Here is a 24325-nt window from a genome sequence, read left to right on the forward strand (position 1 = left end):
TGATTGGACCTTTAAGGCATTGCCCTGTGAACTTCTCCAGTGACATTCTGGGGCTGGGATGATTCATCTCCAGCAACCACAGCCATCTTCCTTTGTGCACAGTATCAAGTGGAGTAGATAAAGGAGAAAACAAGTAGCTGTAACTTGCAATTCTGTCAGTATCTGACTCGGCAACATGCTCAGCTTAATGGAAGAAGTTGGCTTAAATTTAAAGTTGCTGTTTTACTTTTGTATTTTATCTCAATTTTTGCATGAGAGTCATTTAATATTTTAAAACAATGAAACAGCTTTAATTTAAAATTGTCCAATCTGTTAATGAGTTTTTAATTGCCTTTTATATATTGCAGGATGTAATCCAACAAACTAATATTTTAATCGACGAATTACTCCACCTCATTATTATGGTTGTTGGTAAGACTTCATTTTATTAATTAAAGGCTGAATGTAATGTACAAATGAGTCCATTTAGAGTTCCAGCTGAATCCAATTTAGTGAAAAGCAAGATGACGCACAAAGCATGTGTCGCATAAATTCAAACAAATAGATGATGGCTCATCCTAATGCTTCAGATTAACAACTTGTTTAAATATATCTGATAGGAAAAACAATAGCAGACTGTAAACCGGCATTAGAATATAAGAAATTGAGCAGGACTTACTATACTCAACAGCCCTCTTATGCTGATGCTGTAGAACATTAAATAGAGTTTGCTAAGTGGTCTCTCCCTTGAGCCTACTGTGTCATTAAATTTTTTAATATCTGATCAGTGACATCAACGCTACTTTGCTGCCTGGTTTCAATAACCTTTACTTGCATTAGGAATTGCTAGCATTGGATATATAAGCTCATCCACCACCATACTCTAAGCTACATATTTCCAGGTTCTCCATCCTCATTCTAACTCATCAGCTTAAACGGACAAACCTAACTATGCCAGTCTGTTCTTGCATCCATCATGAGTGAAAGATCCTCTTAGGTCTTGACTGTTAGTGCCCTCAAGAATCTTAAATTTTTCATTAAGAAGCTGTTAATTCTTCTAACACAACTACAGTCCCACCCCTTCAATTAACTTAATTAACCCTGGCACTGCTGCTATTACAGCTCCAGACGTTCCGGAGTTTGGATTTCAATTCTGATGCAATTCTATAAGGAGTCCTTGCCATTGAATGTGTGGGTTTCCCCTGGGTGCTCTGGTTTCCTCCCATAGTCCAAAGACTTACTGGGTGATTAATTAGTCATTGTAAATTGTCCCACGATTAAGTTGGGGTTTATCAGGTTTGTCGGGAGGTTGTTGGGACAGCGAAGGGCCTACTCTGTGCTGTATCGCTAAATTTAAAAGATAAATAAATACATAAAAATCTGTTGTGAATTGTCGGTATCGCAGATATTTCATCCTCAGTTAAGGGCACGAAAATTGAACTCGAGGATTAGTCTTACCAGAGCTATGTAGGCCTGTAAGACTACCCTATTTTATTTTTTGTTAAATCCCTTTGTGTCAATATTTCTTTTGGCTTGTTTGTAGGTAACGAGGGAATAGTGTTCTGATTTTGTTTCCTGAGTGAAGATGCTGAGATCCCTGTGTTCATCAACAATCTACAATCTCTGTAAACAGACTTCTGGTTTTATATTCTTTCAAGACTCCCACATTTCCCCAGATTATATTCAATCTGCAAGATTTTTTTAGCCTCTTTTTTAATCAATTAGCATACACTTGAGAGGCAGATGACTCTTGGCCTGCAGAACTATTTGGTGTAGGCTCTAATGTGTTAGATGCAGAATTTATGTAACATTTTAATTGCAGTCCAAGTTTTCTATACTGAATCATAAACAGTGAAAATGGGCCCTTTGTCCCAACTGGTCCATACTAACCAAGGTCAACATCTAAGCTGGTCTCATTTGCCCTTATCCTTCTGATCCTTTCCTGCATACCTTTTAAATGTTGTTAATGTACCTGCCTCAACCACTTTCTCGGGCAGCTTAGTCCATGTACTAACCACTCTCTGGGTGAAAAAGTTGCTCTTCAGGTTTCTATTAAAGCTTTCCTTTTCTCCTTAAACCTTTGCACTCTAATTCTTGCAACACATGCTGGAGGAACTCAGCCGGCCAGGCAGAATCTATGGAAAAGAGTTCAGTTGATGTTTTGGACCAAGCCACTTCATCAGGTCTGGAGGAAAAAAGTTGAGGAGTCAGTGTAAGAAGGTGGGGTGATGGGAGGAAAAAAACACAAAGTGATAGGTGAAACCAGGAGGCCAGGGGGAGGGGTGAAGTAAAGAGCTAGGAAGTTGATATGTGAAAGAGATACAGGACTGGAGAAGGGGGAATCTGATAGGAGAGGACAGAAGGCCATGGAAGAAAGAAAAGGGGGAGGAGCACCAGAGGTCGGTAATGGGCAGGCAAGGAGATAAGGTGAGAGAGGGAAAAGGGGAATGGTGAAGGGTTGGGGGAGGGGGAATTACTGGAAATTCGATGTTCATGCCATGAGGTTGGAGGCTGCCCAGACAGAATATAAGGTGTTGCTCCTCCAACCTGAGTGTGGCCTCATCATGACAGTAGAGGAGGCCATGGACGAATGGACAAGGGAGTTACGTGGGAAGTGATTCTGCAGAAAGCAGAAAGTAGACGGGGGGTGGGGGGGAATGTGCTTGGTGGTGGGAACCTATTGGAGATGGTGGAAGTTACAGTGAATTATGTGCTGGACATGGAAGCTGGTGGGGTGGTAGGTGAGAACAAGAGGAGCCCTATCTCTGGTGGGGTGCGGGAGGATGGACTAAGGCAGATGTGTGCGAAATGGAAGTGATGCAGTTGAGGGCAATATTGTTTGTGATTGGAATGGTTGGATTTCCAGCATCTGCAGATTTTCCCTTGTTTTCAATTGGAATTGTGCCATTTCCAATAGGATCCCCTCACCAAGCACATCTTTCCTCTCTCCCCCCCCCCCCCCCCCCCCCAATTTTCTGCTTTCCGCAGGGATCAGCAATGCCTTATATGTTGGAGGAGCAATGCCTTATATTCTTCTGGGCAGCCTCTAACCTGATGGCATAAACATCAAATTCTTGAACTTCCGGTCATGCCCCCGTCCCCCCCACCTTCACCATTCTTATTAATATTTCTCTCTGTCACCTTATCCCCTTACCTGCCCATCACCTCCCTCTGGTGCTGCTCCCCCTTTTCTTTCTTCCATGATCTTCTGTCCTGTCCTATCAGATACCCTTCTCCAGCCCTGTATCTCCTTCACCAATCAACTTCCCAGCTCTTTACTTCACCCCTCACCCCCACTCCTGTTTCACCTATCACCTTGTGATTCTTCCTCTTCTACCCCACCCTTCTTACTCTGACTCCTCATCTTATTTCCCCAGTTCTGATGAAAGGCCTTGGCCCGAAACATTGACTGTACTCTTTTTCATGATGCTGCCTGGCCAACATTTTGTGTGTGTTGCTTCGATTTCCAGCATCTGCAGATTTTCTCTTGTTTGTGATGACTCTGGTTGTTGTTTCCACATCCTGGGAAATTGTTTGGAGGTGAGTGAGCTGAGCTCAACGTTTGAAATGTGAATGGGGCTTTTCAGAACTTCTGACAGACTTGAGGTGTTGCGAAGTTACTTGTTTGGAGGTGAGGGAGGTGAGCACAAGCTCTGAGATTTTGGAACTTTTTAGTGGGCTTGAAATACTGTAGTTTATTAGGGATTTGGCAAAGTTCTATAAAAAGAAGTTGGGTTTAAGCGAAGTGATCATTGTGTGAGTGAGCAGTGTCAGAGAGGAGCCCCCCAGGACTTTGGCAAGAAGAGGTGGAGGCAAAGGTAAGTTCTGGTAAGCTTCACACACAAAATGCTGGTGGAACACAGCAGGCCAGGCAGCATCTATAAGGAAAAGCACTGTCAGGACGAAGGGTCTCGGCCTGAAACGTCGACAGTGCTTCTCCTTATAGATGCTGCCTGTCCTGCTGTGTTCCACCAGCATTTTGTGTGTGTTGTTTGAATTTCCAGCATCTGCAGATTTGCTCGTACTTTCTGGTAAGCTTCCTTTCTTTGCCTAGCTAAAAAAGTGAGAGACCTCCAGTCTGCCTGATAGCTAAATCTGCGTGAACTCATTACTCAGGGAACTGGAGCTGAAGTTGGATGACCTTCAGCTCATATGTCCAAATAAGGAAGTGATAAATAAAAGCTACAGTGAGCTAGTCACCTCTAACTTGCAGGAGGCAGGTAGCTGGGTGACTGTCAGGACAGGGAGAGGGAAAGGGAATAGGCAGATTGTGCAGAGTACCCCTATGGCTGTTCCCTTCAATAACAGGTATAACACTTTGGGTACTTTTTGGTGGGGGTGGGTGATTAACCTATCGAGGAAAGCCACAGTGACCAGGTAACTAGAACTGAGCCTGGTTCAGAAAGGAATGGGGGAGAAGAGGAGTGTTAGTGGTGATAGGACATTTAGTAGTTAGGGGAGCAGACTGGAAGTTCTGTGGACGTGAACAAGACTCTTGGATGGTATGTTGTCTCCCAGGTGCTAGGGTCAGGGATGTTTCAGATCAGGTCCACAGCATTCTAAAGGGAGAGGGTAAGCAGCCAGAAGTTGTGACTTACCGACATAGACAGGAAAGAGAATGAGGTTCTGAAAAGAGAATATTGGGAGCTAAGTAGGAAGCTGAAAAGCAGAACTCAATGCTAGTAATCTCAGGATTGCTGCCTGTGCCACGTGCCAATGAAGGTTAGAACAAGATGATGTGGTAAATGAATATGTGACTGAGGAATTTGTGCAGGGGCATGGTTTTGGATTTGTGGATCATTGGGATCTCTTCTGGGGAAGTATGACATGTGCACAAAGGATGGGTTACTCCTGAACTTGAGAGGGAGTAATATCCTTGTGGGCAGGTTTGCCAGAGCTGTTGGACAAGGTTTAAACTAGTTTGGCAGGGAGATGGGAATCAGTGACAGGGCAGAGGATGGGGCATTTGGTGTACAGCTACTTGTAGTTGTAGCTTATGAGTAATGGCAGGCAGTTAATGGAATAAAATTGCTGTCAATGGAAAGGGTTGAAGTTTTGTCTATTTTTGTGCAGGAAGTATCAGGAACAAGTATGATCAACTTGCAACATGGTTCAGTGCACGGGACTATAGGATTGTGGCCATTACGGAGATTTACCTGTCACAAGGCTGCTGGATGTTCTGGGTTTTAGTTGTTGCAAAAGGGACAGGGAAGGAAGTAAAAAAGGTGGGAGAATGACACAGCTAATCAGGAATGGTAACACAGCTGCACAAAGGGAGGACATCCTGGAGGTAATGGAGGGGTTTTCTATTGAATCATTGTGGATAGAAGTCAGAAACAGGAAGGAAGTGTTCACTCTATTAGGAGTATTCTGTAACCCCCCCTGCCCCCCCCCCCCCACAATAACAGAAGGAACACTATAGGACAGATTGGTGAGTAGAATTTGGAAAGGTGCAAAAATATCAGGGTTGTTCTCGTGAGTGACCTTAACTTCCCTGATAGTAATTGGCACCTCTTTCGTGCAAAGGATTTAGATGGGGTAGAATTTGGTAGCTGTGTGCAGGAAGGATTCCGGACACAGTATGTAGACGTGCTGACTAGAGAAAAGATCAAATTGGATCTGGTTCTAGGCAACAAACCTGATCAGGTATCAGATCTCTCTCAGAGACACTAACTACAACTCCCTGACCTTTACCATGTGGTTGGACAGGGATAGGAGCAGACAGTATGGGAACATATTTAATTAAGGGAGAGGAAATTATGATGTGATTAGGCAGGAACTTGGGAGCATAAATTGCAAACACCTAAAATGTGGAAGTTGTTTAGAGAGCGCTTGTATGGGGTTTGAGATAGCTTTGTTCCCTTCAAGCAGGGAAAATACGGTAGGGTGAAGGAACCATGGTTGACAAGAGATGTGGGACATCTTGTCAGGAAGAAGGAGAAAGCTTCCTTAAGATTTAGTAAGCAAAGATCAGACAAGACACAGGAGAGTTACAATGTCATCAGGAACAAGCTTAAAAATGGCAAAGGAGAGCTAGAAGGGTGCATAAGATGGTCTTGGTGAGTAAGATTAAGGAAAACCACTGTGTTCGACAAGTATATCAAGAGCAAGAGGATGAGCAGAGTGAGGGTAGGATCGTTCAGGGAAAGAAAAGAAAATGTGCCTGGTGTTGGAGGAGGTAGGGAATGTCCTTTATGAATATTTTGCTTAGATATTAACTAGTGAGAGGGGCCATGACGTTTGTGAGTACAGTGTAAAACAGGCTACCGTGCTGGAACATGTCAGTGTTAAGAAGGAGGATAAGCTGGAACCTTAGAAAAACATTCGGAGAGACAAGACCCTGGGGCTGGATGGAATATACCTCAGGTTGCTATGGGAAGTGAGGGAAGAGACTGCTGCACCTTTGGCAATGATCTTTGTGTCCTCACTGATCACCGGACCAGTTCCACTTGATTGGATGATTTACAAATGGCTTGCCCATAGAAGGCAGAGTGTTTTAAGTGAGCAAGGTGTTCTGTAGGGATCTGTCTGGGGCTTTTCTCTTTGGGCCAAACAAAAATGAGTGGTGACTTGACAAGGGTGTAGGTAGAGGCAGGTAAATTAGGGACATTAAATATAATCTTAAAGAGGCACATTTATGATGGAAAAAAATGTAGGGCTTTGTAGGAGGGAAGGGTTAGATTGATCTAGGGTACGTTATAAGATCAACACAAAAATCATGGGCCAAAGGGCCTGTATCTTGCTGTGTGATTCTATGTTAAGACTGTATGCTTTCATCTTAACTATGCCTCTAATTGATATTCTATTCTTTTAACCTGTTGGCATATCAGTTTGAATACCAACCTTCCACCATCATAGACTAATAAGTTTGCATCTTGTTTCCATGCAGGGGAGAGGTATGTGCCTGGAGTAGGCCATGTGATGAAAGATGATGTCACTCTAAGAGAGGTGATCCATTTACTGTGTATTGAACCAATGCCTCACAGTGAACTGGCAAAATTATTACCTGAGAATGTGAGTGTACCCAGCTCATCAAATATTTTTCTTGACACTTAGAGCTGTGTATTTAAAGTAGGGCAAAGATAGTACTTCCATTGATATTGACCATTTGTCAACTCATGCTGCTTCAGAGTATTTGAAAGCAGTTGAATTCCTATCAGACCATATGACATTGGAGCATAATTGTTGCTTCTGGGGCGCCACCGACAAGGCAACTTGTGCTTGCAGATGTAATGGATACCATCAAGTACTTCTGTTTCAGTCTGCTACAGCTGAGAACCACAACTACATCTAAGGTCTGTACAGGTAGTAACATCATTTTAATGTGACTTTAAAAAATTGATCATTACTTAAAATTGACAGAACTTGAACAGACTCTGGTCATGGATTCCCTTTCAGATAGTAGAAGAGGGGATGCCAAGTTGAACTAATAGTTCATTTAAAGAAGCACATCTTTTGATTTCCAATACCAACCATCTCGTTTGCAAGTGTACAGTCTTTGGTAAATGAAATTGAAGTTCTCAGCTAAGGTGCTGTATCAGAGGAACATTAGGACCACTTGCCTCTTTTGTTTCACTGAATCTTGGTTAACCCTTTGCATTCTGAATGCAGCGATTGAGATCAATGGGTTCACAATACACCACCAAGATAGGACTGCTGAGTCTTTGAAAAGCAGGGGAGGAGGACTGTGCTTCATGATCAACTCTTTGTGGTATATAAATGTGGCAGTGGTATCCCAGACCTGTTCACCATACCTGGAAAACCTCACAATCAAGTGTAGTCCATTTTACCTCCATGTGAGATTTCAGCAATCATTCTGGTTGTAGTGTACATTCCACCTTAGGCTAATGAAAAACAGTCTCTAGACAAACTGAGCAATGAAAGAGCACATCCTGATGCCTTACCCATCTTTTTGGGTCTTCAACTGGGCCAACTTGAAGAAGTCTCTGTTACCAACAAATCACTTGTAGTACCAGCGGAAACAATACACTGTTATATCACCATCAAAGAGTGCTTACCATGCTATTCCATGCCCACACTTTGGATAGTCTAAACACCTGGCTGAGTATAGGCAAAAACTGAAGACTGTAGCACCGGTAGTCAGGACCAAAAAAGTATGGACAAGGAAGGCACAGGAGCATTTACAGACTGCTTTGAATCGGTGAACTGGACAATACTCAGGGATTCATTTTCGAGTCTGAATAAGTACGCCACAGCTGTCACTGTCTTCCTTGGATAATTATGTGCCTACAAGAATGTACTGTACATACCCAAATCAAAAGCCATGGATGAAGCAGAAAGTTCATAGTCTACTGAGGAATAGATCTGTGGCACTGAAGTCTGGCAACCTAGGTCTCTATAAGAAAACCAGGTATGATTTGCAGAGGGTTATTCAAGAGCTAAGGAACAATTCTGAGCAAGGTTGGAAATGACATCAACTCTGGCAGAGTTTGCTGGCCATTACTTCCTACAAAGCAAAACCCAACATCATGAATGGCAGCAGTGTTTCACTCCCAAGCAAACTCAACACCTTTTTTGCATACTTTGCAAGGGAGAATAAAACTACGCCTATGCAAGTCCTTACAGCACCCGGTGACCCTGTGATCTTTATCTCGGAGGCCCTCTTTCAAGAGGGTGAACCCTTGCAATGCAACAGGCCCTGACCGGAGTACCTGGTAAGGCTCTGAGAACCTATCCAACCGTCTGGCGGTGGTCTTCAAAGACAATTACAATCTCTCATTGCAACAGTCGGAAGTTTTGACCTGCAGTAATTATACCAGAAGAGTAGTGTGAGCTGCCTTAATGACTATCGTCCAGTAGCTCTCACATATACTGTGATGAAGTGCTTTGAGATGTTGGTTATGGCTAGAATCAACTCCTGCCTCAGTAAAGACCTGGACACACTGCAAATTGGAAGTCCACAGTCTGTGCTGATTGGAAATAACATCTCCATCTCACTGAAATCAACACTGAGCACTTCAGGGATGTCTGCTTAGTCCATTGCTTAGTCTACACCAGGAGTCACCAACTTTTTTTGCACCATGGACCGGTTTAATATTGACAATATTCTTGCGGACCTGGGGGGGGGGGGGGGGGGTGTTAATCACGACCAGAATATAGGTGATAAGTCAACTATAAGTCATTTATAAGTGGCTAATACACTTAATTTAGTTTCTAAAAGGATTTATCTAATGAATTTAATATTAAACACACAGCGCATATTTTCCTCTCATGAATATATAGTGATAAGTCAATTATAAGTCACTTATAAGTCAATAGCATCATAGCATTTTAAGTAATGTTTGGATATTAAACACACAGCGCATATTTTCCTCGTATGAACATATAAAATCATTGCAACACACCAATATCACTGAATCAGTGGGAGCCCTGGGCTTGTTTCCCTGCAACAAGACGGTCCCATCGAGGGATGATGGAAGACAGCGATACTCGAAGGGGGTTCTCTATGTCTAGTCTATTCCGCAATTTAGTTTTCGTTGCATTCATTGCTGAAAACCCTGTTTCGCAGAGATATGGTGTTGGAAATGGAAGCAATGTTTTCAGTGCTTTTGTGGCTATCTCAGGATATTCAGCCTTGACTTTGATCCAGAATGTCGGCAGAGATGTTATGTCAAACATACTTTTCAGCCCACCGTCATTTGCAAGCTCGAGGAGTTGATCTTCTTCTCGTGCTGACATGGATGATTCACCGGGGACATTCACAAATGGGTCACGGACCCATTCCTTTGCACGTCTTGGGTCATTTGTGGTTGGGAAGTAATGCTCGAATTCTGTCGCCAGCTAAGATAGGTGATCACGCACCAGCTGTGAGAAGGACTATGCAGCCTCAGTCTCTCCCAAAATCCCAGCTAATGTTGGGAACATGTCAAATATACCCCAGTCCACTTGCCGTCCCCACAGTTCCAGTTTGGCTTTGAAAGCAGACACCTTATCTGCCAACTTGAAGACAGTTGTCATTCTCCCCTGAAGTGACAAATTGAGTTAATTGAGCAGGTTGGAAGATGTCACACAGATAATCGAGTTTTGTATCCACTCCTCGTCGCTGAAGTGTGCTGCCAGTGGTGACTTTTTTCCTGAAAGAAATCTCTGTAGTGGCTCTTTTAGTTCAAAAACCCTGGCCAGGGCTCTCCTCCTTGAAAGCCACCTGACTTCAGTGTGTAAGAGAAGGCGTTTGTGCTCTGCATCCATTTCCTTGCTTGCTCACATTTTTTCTGCTCAAAAAACTCAATGGGTTTGTCTTTAAGTACAGGGTGCTTGGACTCAAGGCGCTGAAGCAGTTTTGAGGGCTTCATTGTCTCATTAGACAGCTTGTCTCCACATATCACATACAGGGGGCTTGGAGCATACAAGTCACCGGTCACATTAAAGCCATATTTTATGTACAATTCATCGTATTTTCTGTTGAAGGAAGCTTTTTTTTGCAGTCGGCCTCAGCTGTCTCTGCATTATCTTCGTTAGGCCTTTTCCAAAGAAACTCTCAAGCGACGTTTTTTTTTACTCATCAAGTAGTTGTAGGTTAATGACCGACTGATGACCTCACATGGGTAATGACCTCGCATGCATAATAACCTCAAGTGCATTCAAGTTCAACAGTGACAGGGAATGAGGAAAAGTGCAGCTAACTCATATCGTTTCAAATCGCCAAATCATATCGTTTCCTCGCGGCCTGGTGGTTGGGGACCACTGCTCTATACCCAAGAGTGTATGGTTAGGCACCTCTCAAATGCCATCTATAAGTTTGCTGACAAAAGCTATTGTTGGCAGAATCTCAAATGGCGACAGGAGGATGTGAAGGAGCAAGATACACCAGATAGTTGAGTGGTGTTGCAGTCAACATCAGTAAGACCAAAGAGCTGATTGTGGACTTCAGAAGGGTTAGGATGAGGGAATGCACCGTTCCTCGTAGAGGCATCAGAAGTGAAAATAGTGGGCAATTTCAAATTCTTGGTTGTCAATATGTCCAAGGAGCTGACCTGGACCCATCATATCGATGCAGCTATAAAGAAGGCAAGACGGCATCTATATTTCATTAGGGGTTTGAGGAGATTTGGTTTGTCACCAAAGGCACTTGCAAATTTATATAAATCTAACTGTGGAGAGCATTCTAACTGGCTGCATCACCGTCTGGTATGGGGGGAAGTGTGGGGGCTACTGCACAAGAGCGAAGTAAGCTGCAGAGAGTTATAAACTTAGTCAGCTGTATCCTGGGCAGTAACCTCTGTAATATCCAGGACTTCTTCAAGGGGTAGTGCCTCAAAAAGGTGGTGTCCAACATTAAAGACCCCCATTAGCCAGGACATGCCCTCTTCTCATTGCTACCATCAGGAAGGAGGTACACACTCAACAATTCAGAAACAGCTTCTTCCCCTCTGCCAATGGATTTCTGAGTGGTGTGTCATTGATCCCATGAACACTACCACATTATTACTTTTTTTGCACTCATTTAACTATTTAATATAGTGATACTGTGGTTCATTTTTCTCTCTACTATGTATTACATTTTATTGCTGCCGCAAAATCAGCAAATTTCACGACATATGCTGATGATATTAAACTTGATTCTGATAATTAGGCTATTCGGCCCATTGAGTCTGCTCCACCATTCCATGGCTGATATATTATCCCTCTCAATCATGTTTTCCTACCTTTGATGTCCTGGCTAATCAAGAACCTATCAACCTCCACTTTAGGTACACCCAATGACTTGGCCTCCGCAACTATCTGCTGCATTGAATTCCACAGATTCACTACCCTCTGGTTAAATAAATTCTTACTCATCACTGGTCTAAATGGGGTCCCTTTATTCTGAATCTGTGCCCTCTGGTCCTAGTCTTCCCCAATATAGGAGACATCTTCTCAACATCCACTCCATCTAAGCCTTTCAATATTCAGTAGATTTCGATGAGATCTCCCTTCATTTTTCTAAACTCCAGCAAGTACATGCCTAGAGCCATCAAATGCTTTTCATGCATTTACTCTCTTATTTGCAGAATGATTCTGTGAACCTCTTCTAGACCCTCTCCAATGCCAACACATCTTGTTTTAGATAAGGGGCCCAAAACTGCTCACAATACTGCAAGTGAGGCCTCACCAGTGCCTTATAAAGCTTGCTTTTATATTCTAGTCCTCTCGAAATGAATGCTGGCATTGCATTTTCCTTCCCCACCACTGACTCAACCTGCAAGTTAACTTTCAGGGAATCCTGCACAAGGACACCCAAGTCCCTTTGCACCCCTGATTTTTTTTTGTTGAAATTTTTCCTCATTTTGAAAATTGTCTATTCCTTCATTTCTTCTACCAAAGTGCATGACTATACACTTCTCTACACTATATTCCATCTGCCACTTCTTTGCCCATTCTCCTAATCTATTTTAAGTCCTTCTGCAGACTCAGTCCTTCTGTAGACTCACTACTTCCTCAACATTGCCTGTCCCTCCAGATATCTTCATATTGTCTGCACACATGGCCACAAAGCCATCTTAAACAGAACAGATTTGACATTGCTAATTCTCCCACTAACCTTGCCCCTTTGTCACTCCTCCTTGTTCTATCCTGGTCCAGTTTCTCCCGTAGTTCACACAGTTTGCCCTCCTATTCTGCAGTTCTTGGGAGTTCACCATTTACACACCCCAACAGTAAAACAATCACTAGCTTGGTTAATAAAAACAATCCCTTCAGTTAATGTGCTCTACTGGTTTATAATTCATACACCAAATAAATTGGATGCTAGATTTAAGGACTGGACAGCTAAAGGAATAACAGTTCTTTGCAACGTAATGAAAGAAGGATAATTATATCTGAGGAAGAAAGGACAACAATATGGAGATATCAATGGAAGTGTACCAATTCACAGAAATGGAGGGAGTTTGGATGGGAAAAACTTGATAAGATATTTTATTACACCCTCTCAGAATTCCCATTATGATAGTAACCTCCCTGTTTGCTGGAGAAATTGTGGAAATCAAAATGCAGATCATTATCATATTTTTTGGGACTGCCCTGTTATCAAGAACTATTGGAGGAGGATACACATTGCCCTACAAGACATCTTTAAATGTGAAATACCCTTGGAAAGTAAGACCATATATTTTGGATATATACCTCAAGAATGGTTGAAAAGAGATAAATATTTAATGAATATACTGTTGGTGGCTGGTAAAAAGACTTACTAGGAAATGGTTATCACAGGAGAGCCCAACTTTAAATACATGGATGGAAATTACAATGGACATTTACAAAATGGAGAAGATAACAGCATCTGTTAATCATAAGCTGGAACAATTTGATTCATGCTGGGAAAATTTGGTTTAACTACATAATGCCTCATAGGCCTGATTTGATTCTCACAAATCAATGAATCTGTTGTAAAAAAAAGATCACTCCCTACTTGTACATAGTTCTTTCCTTTTGCTTGTTTTTTCTTTCCACTCTTTTCTATAAGTGTATACCCCAGATAAATACTTTGTGGAGATTTTGTGATATATATGATTATATGATATATATGTACAATGTCTGAAATACATCTTATGGAAATGTTTGTTTGATGAACTTCAATAAAAAAATAAATTACAAAAAAAAAAATAAAGATTCACAGACATTCCAAACAGCTTAGTTTATTTTCACACACTGTTACATCGGTTTGTAGACAACAGAACGATCCCAAAAGACCCGAGGGACAGTTTGGGGTGTCCTAAAATAATGCCTGGGTTAGTGGGAGCCAATGTAAACACTCAGTTTGGCTTTGCTGAGAGCTGTTGATGGTGAATAGTTATATTTGAAAGTTAACAACAAAGTGTGTCATGGAAAAAGTATATTTGTAAATTTTGTACATCAAAATCAGAATTAGGTTTATTATAACCGGCATGTGTTGTGAAATTTGTTAACTCAGCAGCAGCAGTTCAATGCAATACATAATCTAGCAGAGAAAAAAATAACAGTAATAAATAAACAAGTAAATCAATTACGTATATTGATTACAAAAAAAGTGCAGAAACAAAAATAGTGTATATTTTTTAAAAAGTAGGTAGTGTCCAAAGATTCAAAGTCCATTTAGGAATCAGATGACAGAGGGCAAGAAGCTGTTCCTGAATCGCTGAGTGTGTGCCTTCAGGCTTCTGTATCTCCTACCTGATGGTAACAGTGAAAAAAAGGGCATGCCCTGGGTGCTGGAGGTCCTTAATAATGGACACTGCCTTTCTGAGGCACCGCTCCCTAAAGATGTCCTGGGTACTTTGTAGGCTAATGCCCAAGATGGAGCTGACTAGATTTACAACCTTCTGCAGCTTCTTTTGGTCCTGTGCAGTAAGTAGCCCCTCCATACCAGACAGTGATACAGCCTGTCAGAATGCTCTCCACGGTACAACTATAGAAGTCTGAGTATATTTGTTGACATGTTTGTTTTCATTTGTCTGTAAACATTTATTTTCTTCATTTTTGGGCAGGTTTTGCTCTTTAGCATTAAATAAAACCCCTTGCACTAACATGCTTTTATGGCTTATGAGCTGTTTTATTTTCAACTGGTGACCCTTGTCAGGCACACTTACCACACGTGATAATGAAGTGTGACACCATCAGAGGTAGTAATGGGGGAACAAAGACATGATGGATGAACTTAAGTATTTTGTGTCAGTTTTCACTGGAAGACTAGCAATATGCCAGATATTCGAGAGTGTCGAGGCAGTGAGTGCAGTTGTGAAGCTAAAAGATCGGAAAGGGTAGTGAACTACACCCCAGGGTTCTGAAAGAGGTAGCTGAAGAGATTGCAGGAGACATTAGTAGTTATCTTTCAAGAACCACCAGATTCTGGAATGGTCCCTTGCAAATGTTACTCCACTCTTTAAGAGGTGAGGGAGGCAGGCAGAAGAAAAAACATAGGCCACTTAGCCTAACCTCAGTGGTTGGAAATCCATGATAAACAATGATGTTTCAGATTTCTTGGTGGCACATAATGAAGTAGGTCAAAGTCATCATTGTTTCCTGAAGGGGAAATCTCACCTGTCAAATCTGTTGCAATTGTAATCGCACCCTGAATTAAAATTCCAGTTTATTATTGTACTTAATACCTGTTACGTTTGGTGTTTTTTTTTTGGCTTTGGATGTAAATCGGTGCCAATGTTACTCATTGCCGGCTGCTTTAATGAAGGAAATAGGAATTTGTTAGAGTCCTGATAAAGGGTTTCAGCCCAAAAAGTTGACTGTCCATTTTCATTCATAGATATTGTTTGACCTGATGAGTTCCTCCAGCGTTTTGTGTATTAGGGTAGAAATGTAAGCCAGTTTGATGTGACTGTATCTCCAATCTATATGTTTTTTGTATCTGTTACTGTCCTGTGTGATGACACTGTTTTGGGAGAATATTAGGTACAATTTTAAATTCTGTGAGTGATGTAAATGATCATCATCGTGAAAATGTAATTATTATCAACCACCTTTTGGGGGAAGCATTCAAAAATGCCATTTCTGTGTTCAAAATGTTTTTACAGGAGAACAATGAAACTGGTTTGGAAAAAGTTATACATCAAGTTGCTACATTTAAGTAAGTCGAAACTTCCGTACAATATACTAGTATAATTATTTGAGCAAAGACTAATTGTTTTGGTCTAATGTGCTGTTTTAGTTATTGAAAAATTAAATTTTCTCAGTTAAAAGTCATTTTCTTTTTGGAAAATTAGAAATATTTTCATTCACAGGTACTCTAAAATGTTGCTTCCACATACTTTAGGACTTTCAACTCCCTCATTAAGATATGTTCTTGATCAATAGAAGAAAGGTCACCAGAGACAGTTCCTTTCAGAGTAATTATGCTGTGGGTGCATCTCATCAACCAGCTTCCAACTGTTTGTTATAATCCATAGGCTAGAAATTTATATGGAGCTGTTCTATTGCTTTCAATGCAAATTTGAGCTCAGGTTTGAGAAAGTTCCTTCCTATCACTAAAACACAATGTAGTTGACCTTTATAGATTTTTTAAAATCTTCTCCAGCATGTCAGATTGGATCTGCAAAGTTTCAGCTTTACAGAGTGACCTTTGTTGAGGTGACTGATTGGAATCAATTTCTGCTCAGAATTCCCAAAAGCAAAGTCAACTCACATTTGCATCCTCAAAGTGCTTGTAACTGTTATGGGTATTGGAGGACTGACTGTACACACACTCCACAGAAAGAGTTTCATGACTGCTGTTCTCTCTCTAGAAAACCAGGGTTAACTGGGCATGGTGTTTATGAGCTGAAGCCAGAATGTCTGAAGCATTTCAATCTGTTTTTCTACCATTACTACAAGTCACAACAAACGAAGGTAAGTTCTCTTTGGTTATAGTTTGCTTGAAGGTTAAAAATTGTTACCAGTATTCCATTGGATAATTTAAGTATTCTAATTGAGTGAACTTAAGTTTTCATAACTGTCCATGAATAAAGGATTAATTAATTTAGCCAAAGTACAGTTTAAGTAAGTATATTAGAATAAAGATAATGGCAAAAAATATCAACAAGTTGACCTAAGAATGTCGCATTATATCCAAAAGAGTGGTGAAAGCAGTAAAGAGTTCTTTACAAGGGAAGATTAATGAAGTAAATGGATCTTTCTGAAACAGGAATGATGAATAAATGTATGATTCTTTGGATAAATTTGTGCATTTGTGAAAGCATTTGTTTTTACTAAGTTTCTTTATCTCAGAGGTTTCAAAGTTATATTTAATGTCAGAGAAATGTATACAATATACATCTTGAACTTCTTTCTTCGCAACCATCCACAAAAACAGAGTGGTGTCCCAAAGAATGAATGACTGTTAAATGTTAGAAACCCAAAGCCCCTCCCCAGCTCCCCCCTCCCCTGCATAAGCAGCAGCAAAACAATGATCCTCCTCCCCCACCAGCAAAAAAGCATCGGCGCCCCCCCACCAAGCACTCAAGCATGTGGCAAAGCATCAGTAATGTCACAGACTTGCAGAACCCCAAGGACTACTCGTTCACCCAGTAATTCAACATACTACAGGCTCTCTCTCTCTCCCTAATAAGGGAAAAAGAGGTGTCCCCGTTTCACAGCAAGAGGGGAGACAAAACAAACAACTCGCTGATTTACGATGTTAAAATTCTGTTGTGTCACTTTTTCCTAGCTCTGTGCCCAAAGAACTTGGATCTCTGGGCATACAGCCAGCAGCCAGCTTGCTGCTTTCGATCTTCCGTCTCCCCCAACACACCGATTTCCTGTGGAGGCATCATCTTCAAGTTGCATGCTAGTCAAAAACTCAAAACCCATACTTAATTATTGGGGTAATTTATGTGGCCTTCGTCGGTCGTGGTTGACCATGGGTACTGCGCCTCTGGTAGTCACTGGTTCATCGAGCAGCATTGACTGTGGCTCTTGTGGCCGATCCTGGAATTGCAGGCTCTGCCACAGTTGCTGCATGTGTAGGGCGTCGTGGAATTGCTGTCTGCTGTGCTCTCCGTTTAGCTCTCCGCTCCTCAAACTGACTTGGGTAATTTACAGTCACATTAAATCATAGTAATTAGCATGGTAGCGCCTTTGAGATAGTGAACGAAACTGAAACACCAAGGAAATGTACAAACACTGCATAAACAGTCCCCAAGGCCAAGATCAATCTGTAAAGTGTGAATTTAACTTCTGCACCACTGTGCTTGATGTACTGCCCATGTATGTTAAGGTTATTAGATGCACCTTGTATTGTTTCCACCTCTTGATGTTACACAATTGTGACTTATTGATAAAGTAACATTCAATATGCTCAGAAAGGAGTTGCAATTTCTTGCTCAGTATGTTAGTCTTAATTGAAAGCAAACCTTTCCATAAGGCCATAAGATGTGGGAGCAGAATTAGGCCATTTGGCCCACTGAGTCTGCTCCACTATTTCATCATGGCTGATCCATTTTCCTCTCAGCCCCAATCTCCTGCCTTACCTTTGGTATCACTTCATGCCTTGACCAATCAAGAATCTATCTACCTCTGCCTTAAATAGACACTTGGCCTCCACAGCTGACTGTGGCAACAAATTCCGCAGATTCTTCACTCTTTGGCTTTCGAACGATTAATTGAACAATCACAATTAAGATGCTTAAAATCACAAACTATTCCAATGGACCTTTCCAGCCTGACAAAGGCTGCCAAAATTTAATATGATTACAAATTTTATTATTGAGAGATATAAAAATTGTTATTTCAATATTCCAGTACTAAGTTTCATTATTTGTCTATTTATTAAAGGCTGAGGAAGAGCAGAAAAAAAAGAAAAAACAAACCAACAGCGATGAAGGTAATTCAGGTTTAAATTTCTATTTAAGGATGCCATTTGAAGCTTGTAGTTTTATATTATACATTGTGGTAGCCAGCATCAGTAAAGTTGTTGAGGTTAAATATTATAATAGTTTAGCTCCAGGAGAAATGGGCAAACATCATAGAGTAGCAGTTCAATCGCAGGTGCAACTGCTCTTTGCAGTTCACGTGAACATAATACTGTAAGGGACTTCAATTAAATAATAGTTGAATACTGAATCTAATATTTCCTTCTTGTTTACCACAATTGTGGGATGCATTATTTAATCAAGCAAGCTTGTTCTGAACGACTGCTGCAAACAAATAAAAATTCTTGGTTATATAGGTGGGTTTACCCAATATTGTTGGATGGTCTGAGGATTTGGAGTACAGTTGATCTGCAGCACAAAGAATAACAGAATAAATGACGTAGTGAAATGAACTCAAGCACCATTGACATTGGTTGACATTGCACAGTTCATGATGGTTCAGCAGGATAGGGATTGAGGAAATGAGCAGGACCTTGACAGATGAAAATTTAGTTTGGTAAATTTTGAAAAAGTATTCGAAATGGGAGATCAAGAGGGCAGATATATTCTGGTAAGGGGGAATATAGACAGAAATTCAGTTACTCCATTGAATATATGTGCACCCCCAGGAAGTGACATTAGTTACGTTCAGAAAATTACTAATACAGTCGGCCCTCCTTATCCGCGAGTTCCGCATGCGTGAATTCAACCAACCGCAAATCCAGAAAACCCAGAAGTGCTCTCCCAGCACGTTGTACGAGCATGTATAGACATTTTTTCTTGTCATTATTCCCTAAGCAATACAGTATAACAACTAGTTTACATAGCATTTACATTGTATTAGGTATTATAAATAATCTAGAGATGATTTAAAGTATACGGGAGGATGTGTGTAGGTTACTGTGGATCGGAATTGAAAAAAATCGGAATTCTCTTACTATGTAAGTTGGAACAGATACATCCGGTATTATTTAGTGTTAGTTAGTCAAACGTTAGTCTTAGTATATAGTATATATTTTACCTTTCTATGCATATAAAACACTTAAGAACGTATATTTCAGCGCTGGGCTCGGGAACAGAAGTTCCTGAGTTTGATCCAGTGACAGACTACTTCCAAGCGCGCTCTTCATCCGTGCCTGGTTGATGTTGGATCAAAAACTCAAAACCCCAAAGCCCAATAATTAAACCACTGCATTGCTTAGTAATAATTGTAACTTTCATCAGGGCAGGACCTTTCTCACTTTATCCTGGAAACCTCTGATCTTTGGGTTCCTCCAATTTTAACTACTCTTCTACTTTAATCATTCCACCCATGGCAACGATGCATTACCTGCTTCTGAATTAAAACTTTCTCATGAAGAACTCAATGATGAGTTAATATGTTGCAAGCACCACAGTAATGTAAGTTTTTATTTAAAATAGCTATCTACATTCAGTCACCTTTTTAAAAACTTGCATCCTTTGACAATAAGACCATAAGACATAGCACTAGAATTAGGCCATTTGACCCATTGAGTCTGCTCTGTCATTCCATCATGGCTAATTTATTATCCCTCTCAAACCGATTCTCCTTCCTTCTCCCCATCCTGACTAATCAGAACCTATCAATCTTTGCTTTAAATATACCCAATGTCTTAGCCTGCACAGTCTTCTATGGCAATGAATTCCACAGATTCACTACCCTCTGGCTAAAGAAATTCCTCCTCACTTCTGTTCCAAATGGACATCCTTCGATTCTGAGGATGTGCTATCTGGTTCGAGATGTCCCCTACAACCTCTCCATATGTACGCTAATTATGTCATTCAATATTTGATAGGTTTCAATGAGATCCCCTCCCCCACATCCCTCCAAGCTCCAGCAGGTACAGCTCCAGAGCCAATGAACGCTCCTCAGAATATATCTTCAGTTCTCAGAATCATTCTTGTGAACCTCCTCTAGACCCTCTCCAATGCCAGCACATTTTTTCTTAGATAAGGCACCCAAACTTGCTTACAATACTCACGTGTGGTCTGACCAATGCCTTTATAAACCTTCAACATTACATCCTTGCTTTTATATTTCAGTCCTCTCAAAATCAATGCAAACATTACATTTGTCTTTACCATTGGCATAACCTTCAATTTAACCTTTAGGGAATCCTGTACAAGGACTCCCAAATCAATTTGCACCTTGAGTTGTTTAGAAATGTCTATGCTTTTAATCTGTTACGTTCCCCAGTAACCGGGTAGTTTTCCAGCAAAGATAGATGGATCCACCGAAGCCTGATGCTACTATTTTCAAACGTTTTTATTTATAAAGGGGCACAAACGTATGGTTAATACAAAACATTCAGATCATATACATCGTCACAACTCAATCTAAAGCACAGGTATAGTAATAATCAATCAAATAAGCTCTACAGTTGTCTAGGGGTAATGTAGATATATATTGTTTACTGGATATTTAAAAGTCTTTTTGCGGTCACTGCAGTTCCACCAGCCGCCGTCGGTTGTGGTGTCGCGTTGGTGCACTTTTGTTAGAAAGAGAGAGAGAATGAAACATTTACCTGACAGGTTTTCCAACCTGTAGGAGGTAGTCGGAAGTCTTGTTGGGGAATGGACTCTCATCTGTGGCTTCCCCTGTAGCTAGGCTGTTCTTCCGTGGTGAGGTCGCCAATCCCAGGCAAGGGAAGGACGCACACGAACCCCACCACCGGCTGTCGCTCTCTAAACGCTGTCGCAGGAATTCTCGCGTATCTTCTGGTGCGTCTGGCGCCCCGCCTCGACAGCCCACCTTTTATCTGGACTGGCAGGGTTGTAGATGTCCATCAGGGTCGGGGGGCGAGGCAATCGTTCCCCCATCACCCATCTCACATTGCCCTGAGATTTTGCACGTAGGCCAATTCCTTATCCCACAAAGGTGTCTCCCAAGACAATAGCTATGTCCAAGGCTTTTGTCTTGTTGAGCGACCAGCCCACTTTGCCCGAGGGCTTTACACGTGGTTTTCATGAGACAATAGTCAAAGAGTCGCTTTATTCTGCTTCCCCGGGGAACGTGGTCTTCAGCACGTCTCCCTCTCTCTCTTGGGTCATTTGACCCCCCCTTGACTAGGGCTCTTGCGAATCTCACAAAGGAGTGGGCTGGGGTCATAACAATTCCTTCTACCAAAATGCATGACCAGACTCTTCCTTATGTTATATTCCACCTACCACTTCTTTGCCCATGCTCTGAATCTGTCCAAGTCCTTCAACAGACTTCCTGATTCCTCCTGTCCTTGTACCTATCTTCTTATTGTCCTCAAATTTTGCCTCAAAGCCATCAATCCTGTCATGCAAATCATTGACATATGTGGTTGACGAACTGGTGCAGGGGGCAGGGGTTCTGATTTATGGATCATAGGGATCTCTTCTGGGGACGTTACGATCTGTACAAAAGGGATGGGTTACACCTGAACCCACAGGGGACCAATATCCTTGCAGGCAGGTTTGCTGGAGCTGTTCGGAAAGTTTAAGCTAATTTGGCAGGGGAATGGGGACCAAAGTGATAGTGCTGAGGATGAGGTAGTTTACAAACAGAAGGTGTGTGTAGTAAGACTGTTAGCAAGGAGAACCTGATGATGGCAAAATTGCACTGAACAGAATGAGTTGCAACATAAAAATCTGACAGAATTGGAAAGTGTGAATACAGGACTGAAGAGGTTATACTTGAATGTGCACAGTATATGCAATAAGCTGGATGATCTTGCAGCACAGTTACAGATTGGCATGTATGACATCATGGGTATCACTGAATCGTGGCTGAAAGAAGATTATAGCTGAGAGCTTAATGTCCAAGGATACGCATTGTATTGAAAGAATACTCAGGTAGGCAGAGGGAGTGACATGGCTCTGTTGGTTAAAAAATGAGATCAAATCATAAGAAAGAAGTAACATGGGATCAGAAGGTGTTGAATTGTTGTGGATAGATGAACTGCAAGGGTAAAAAGACCTTAATAGGAGTTGTATATAGACCCCCAAACAGTAGTAAAGATGTGGTCTACAAATTACAACAGGAAATACAAAATCTATGCCAAAAGGGCAGTGTTATGATAGTCAGGGGAGGGGGGGGGGAATTTGTAGAAAGCCTGTGAGTTGACTTTCTATAGCAGCTCATGGTTGAGCCCAATAAAGGATCAGCTATTCTGTATTGGGTGTTGTGCAATAAACCAGAATTAATTAGAGAGCTTAAAGTAAAGAAACCTTAAAGGCAAGTGATCACAATATGATAAAATTCACTCTGCAATTTGAAAAGGAGAAGCTAAAGTCAGATGTATGAGTATTACAGTGGAATAAAGGAAATTACAGAAGCTTGAAAGAGAAACTGGCCAAAAATAATTGGAAAAAAAAACACTGGCAGAGCAACAATGGCTGAACTTACTGGGAGCAATACCGAAGATGCAGGATATATACATCTCAAAGAGGAAGAAGTATTCCAAAGACAGGATGAAACAACCATGGCTGACAAGAGAAGTCAAAACCAACATAAGAGCCTAAGAGAGGGCATATAATAGTGCATAAATATGTGGGAAGTTAGAGGATTGGAAAGCTTTAAAAAATGAACAGTGGGTGATTTTAAAAAAAAGTCATTAAGAAGGAAAAGATGGAATACTAAGGTAAACTAGCCAATAAAATTAGAGGATACCAAAAGTTTTTTCAGATACATTAAGTGTAAAAGAGAGATGAGAGTAGATATCAGACTGCTGGAAAAAGAATCTGAAGAGGTAATGGGGGTAAGGTAATTGCAGACCAACTGAATAAGTATCTTGCATTAGTCTTCACTGTGGAAGACACTAGCAGTATGCCGGAAGTTCGAATGTGTCAGCGGGCAGAAGTGTGTGAAGTTGCCTTTACCAAGAAGAAGGCTCTTGGAGAACTGAAAGGTCTAAAGGTAGGCAAGTCATCTGGACCAGATGCTATGCAGCCCAGGGTTCTGAAAGAGGTTGCTGATGAAATTGTGGAGACGTTAGTAGTGATCTTTCAAGAATCAAGTGATTCTGGCATGGTTCCAGGGGACTGGAAAATTGTGAATGTCATTTCACTCTTCAAGAAGGGAGAGAGGCAGGAGAAAGGAAATGATAACCAATTAGTCTGACCTCAGTGGTTGGGAAGATGTTGGAGCCGATTGTTAAGGATGTGGTTTCAAGGTACTTGGAGATGCATGATAAAATAGGCTGTAGTCAGCATGTTTTTTTTTTGTGGGAAAGTTTTTTTGCCTGACAGATCTGTTGGAATTCTCTGAAGAAATAACAAGCAGGGTTGACAAAGAAGAATTGGTAGGTGCTGTGTACCTGGAGTTTCAGAAGGCCTTTGGCAAAGTGCCAGACAAGTTAGAACCAGCGGTATTACAGAAAAGATACTAGCCTGGATAGAACATTGGCTGACTGGCAGGAGGCAAAGTGGGAGCCTTTTCTGATTGGCTGTCAGTGTTCCAAAGGGGTTTGTGTTGAGACTGATTCTTTCAACGTTATATGTCAGTGACCTGGATGACATAATTGATGGCTTTGTGGCCAAGTTTGCAGGCAATACAAAGATAGGTAAGGGCAGGTAGCTTTGAGGAAATAGAGAGGTTACAGAAGGATTTAGACAGATCAGGAGAATGGGCAAAGTGGCAGATGAAATACAGTGTCAGGAAGTGTATGGTTGTGCACTTTAGTAGAAGAAATAAAAGGGTAGACTATTTTCTCAATGGAGAGAAAATTCAAAAATCTGAAGTATAAAGGGACTCGGGAGTCCTTATATAGAATTCCTGAAAGGTTGAATTGTAGTTTGAGTCAGTGCTGAGAAAGTCAAATGCGATGTTAGCATTCTTTTCTGGATTATGAAAGGACTGGATTATAAAAGCAAGGATGTAATGTTGTGGTGAAGGCTCACTTGGAGTATTGTGAACAGTTTTGGGTCCCTTATCTAAGGGAGGATGTTCTAATTTTGGAGAGGGTTTAAAGGAGGTTCACGAATATGACTCCGGGATTGAAAGGCTTGTCATATAAGGAATGTTTGATGGCTCTCGGCCTTTA

At 41.3% G+C, this 24325-nt stretch overlaps 1 protein-coding gene across 5 annotated transcripts in view; it reads left to right on the forward strand.

Moving 5' to 3' along the window:
* ubr1 (ubiquitin protein ligase E3 component n-recognin 1) overlaps positions 1-24325 on the forward strand; it is a 299112-nt gene that overhangs the window by 137181 nt on the left and 137606 nt on the right. For 4 of the 5 annotated variants that reach the window (XM_073040481.1, XM_073040484.1, XM_073040485.1 and 1 more), the window contains 5 exons: positions 348-411; positions 6869-6993; positions 15483-15535; positions 16191-16293; positions 18217-18265. In XM_073040481.1, coding sequence (XP_072896582.1) covers positions 348-411; positions 6869-6993; positions 15483-15535; positions 16191-16293; positions 18217-18265 — 394 coding nt within the window. The remainder of the gene's footprint in view (positions 1-347; positions 412-6868; positions 6994-15482; positions 15536-16190; positions 16294-18216; positions 18266-24325) is intronic. The other variant, XM_073040482.1, reaches the window with a different exon arrangement.

Source organism: Hemitrygon akajei, chromosome 3, assembly GCF_048418815.1.
Source record: "Hemitrygon akajei chromosome 3, sHemAka1.3, whole genome shotgun sequence".
Classification (NCBI taxonomy): Eukaryota; Metazoa; Chordata; class Chondrichthyes; order Myliobatiformes; family Dasyatidae; genus Hemitrygon; species Hemitrygon akajei.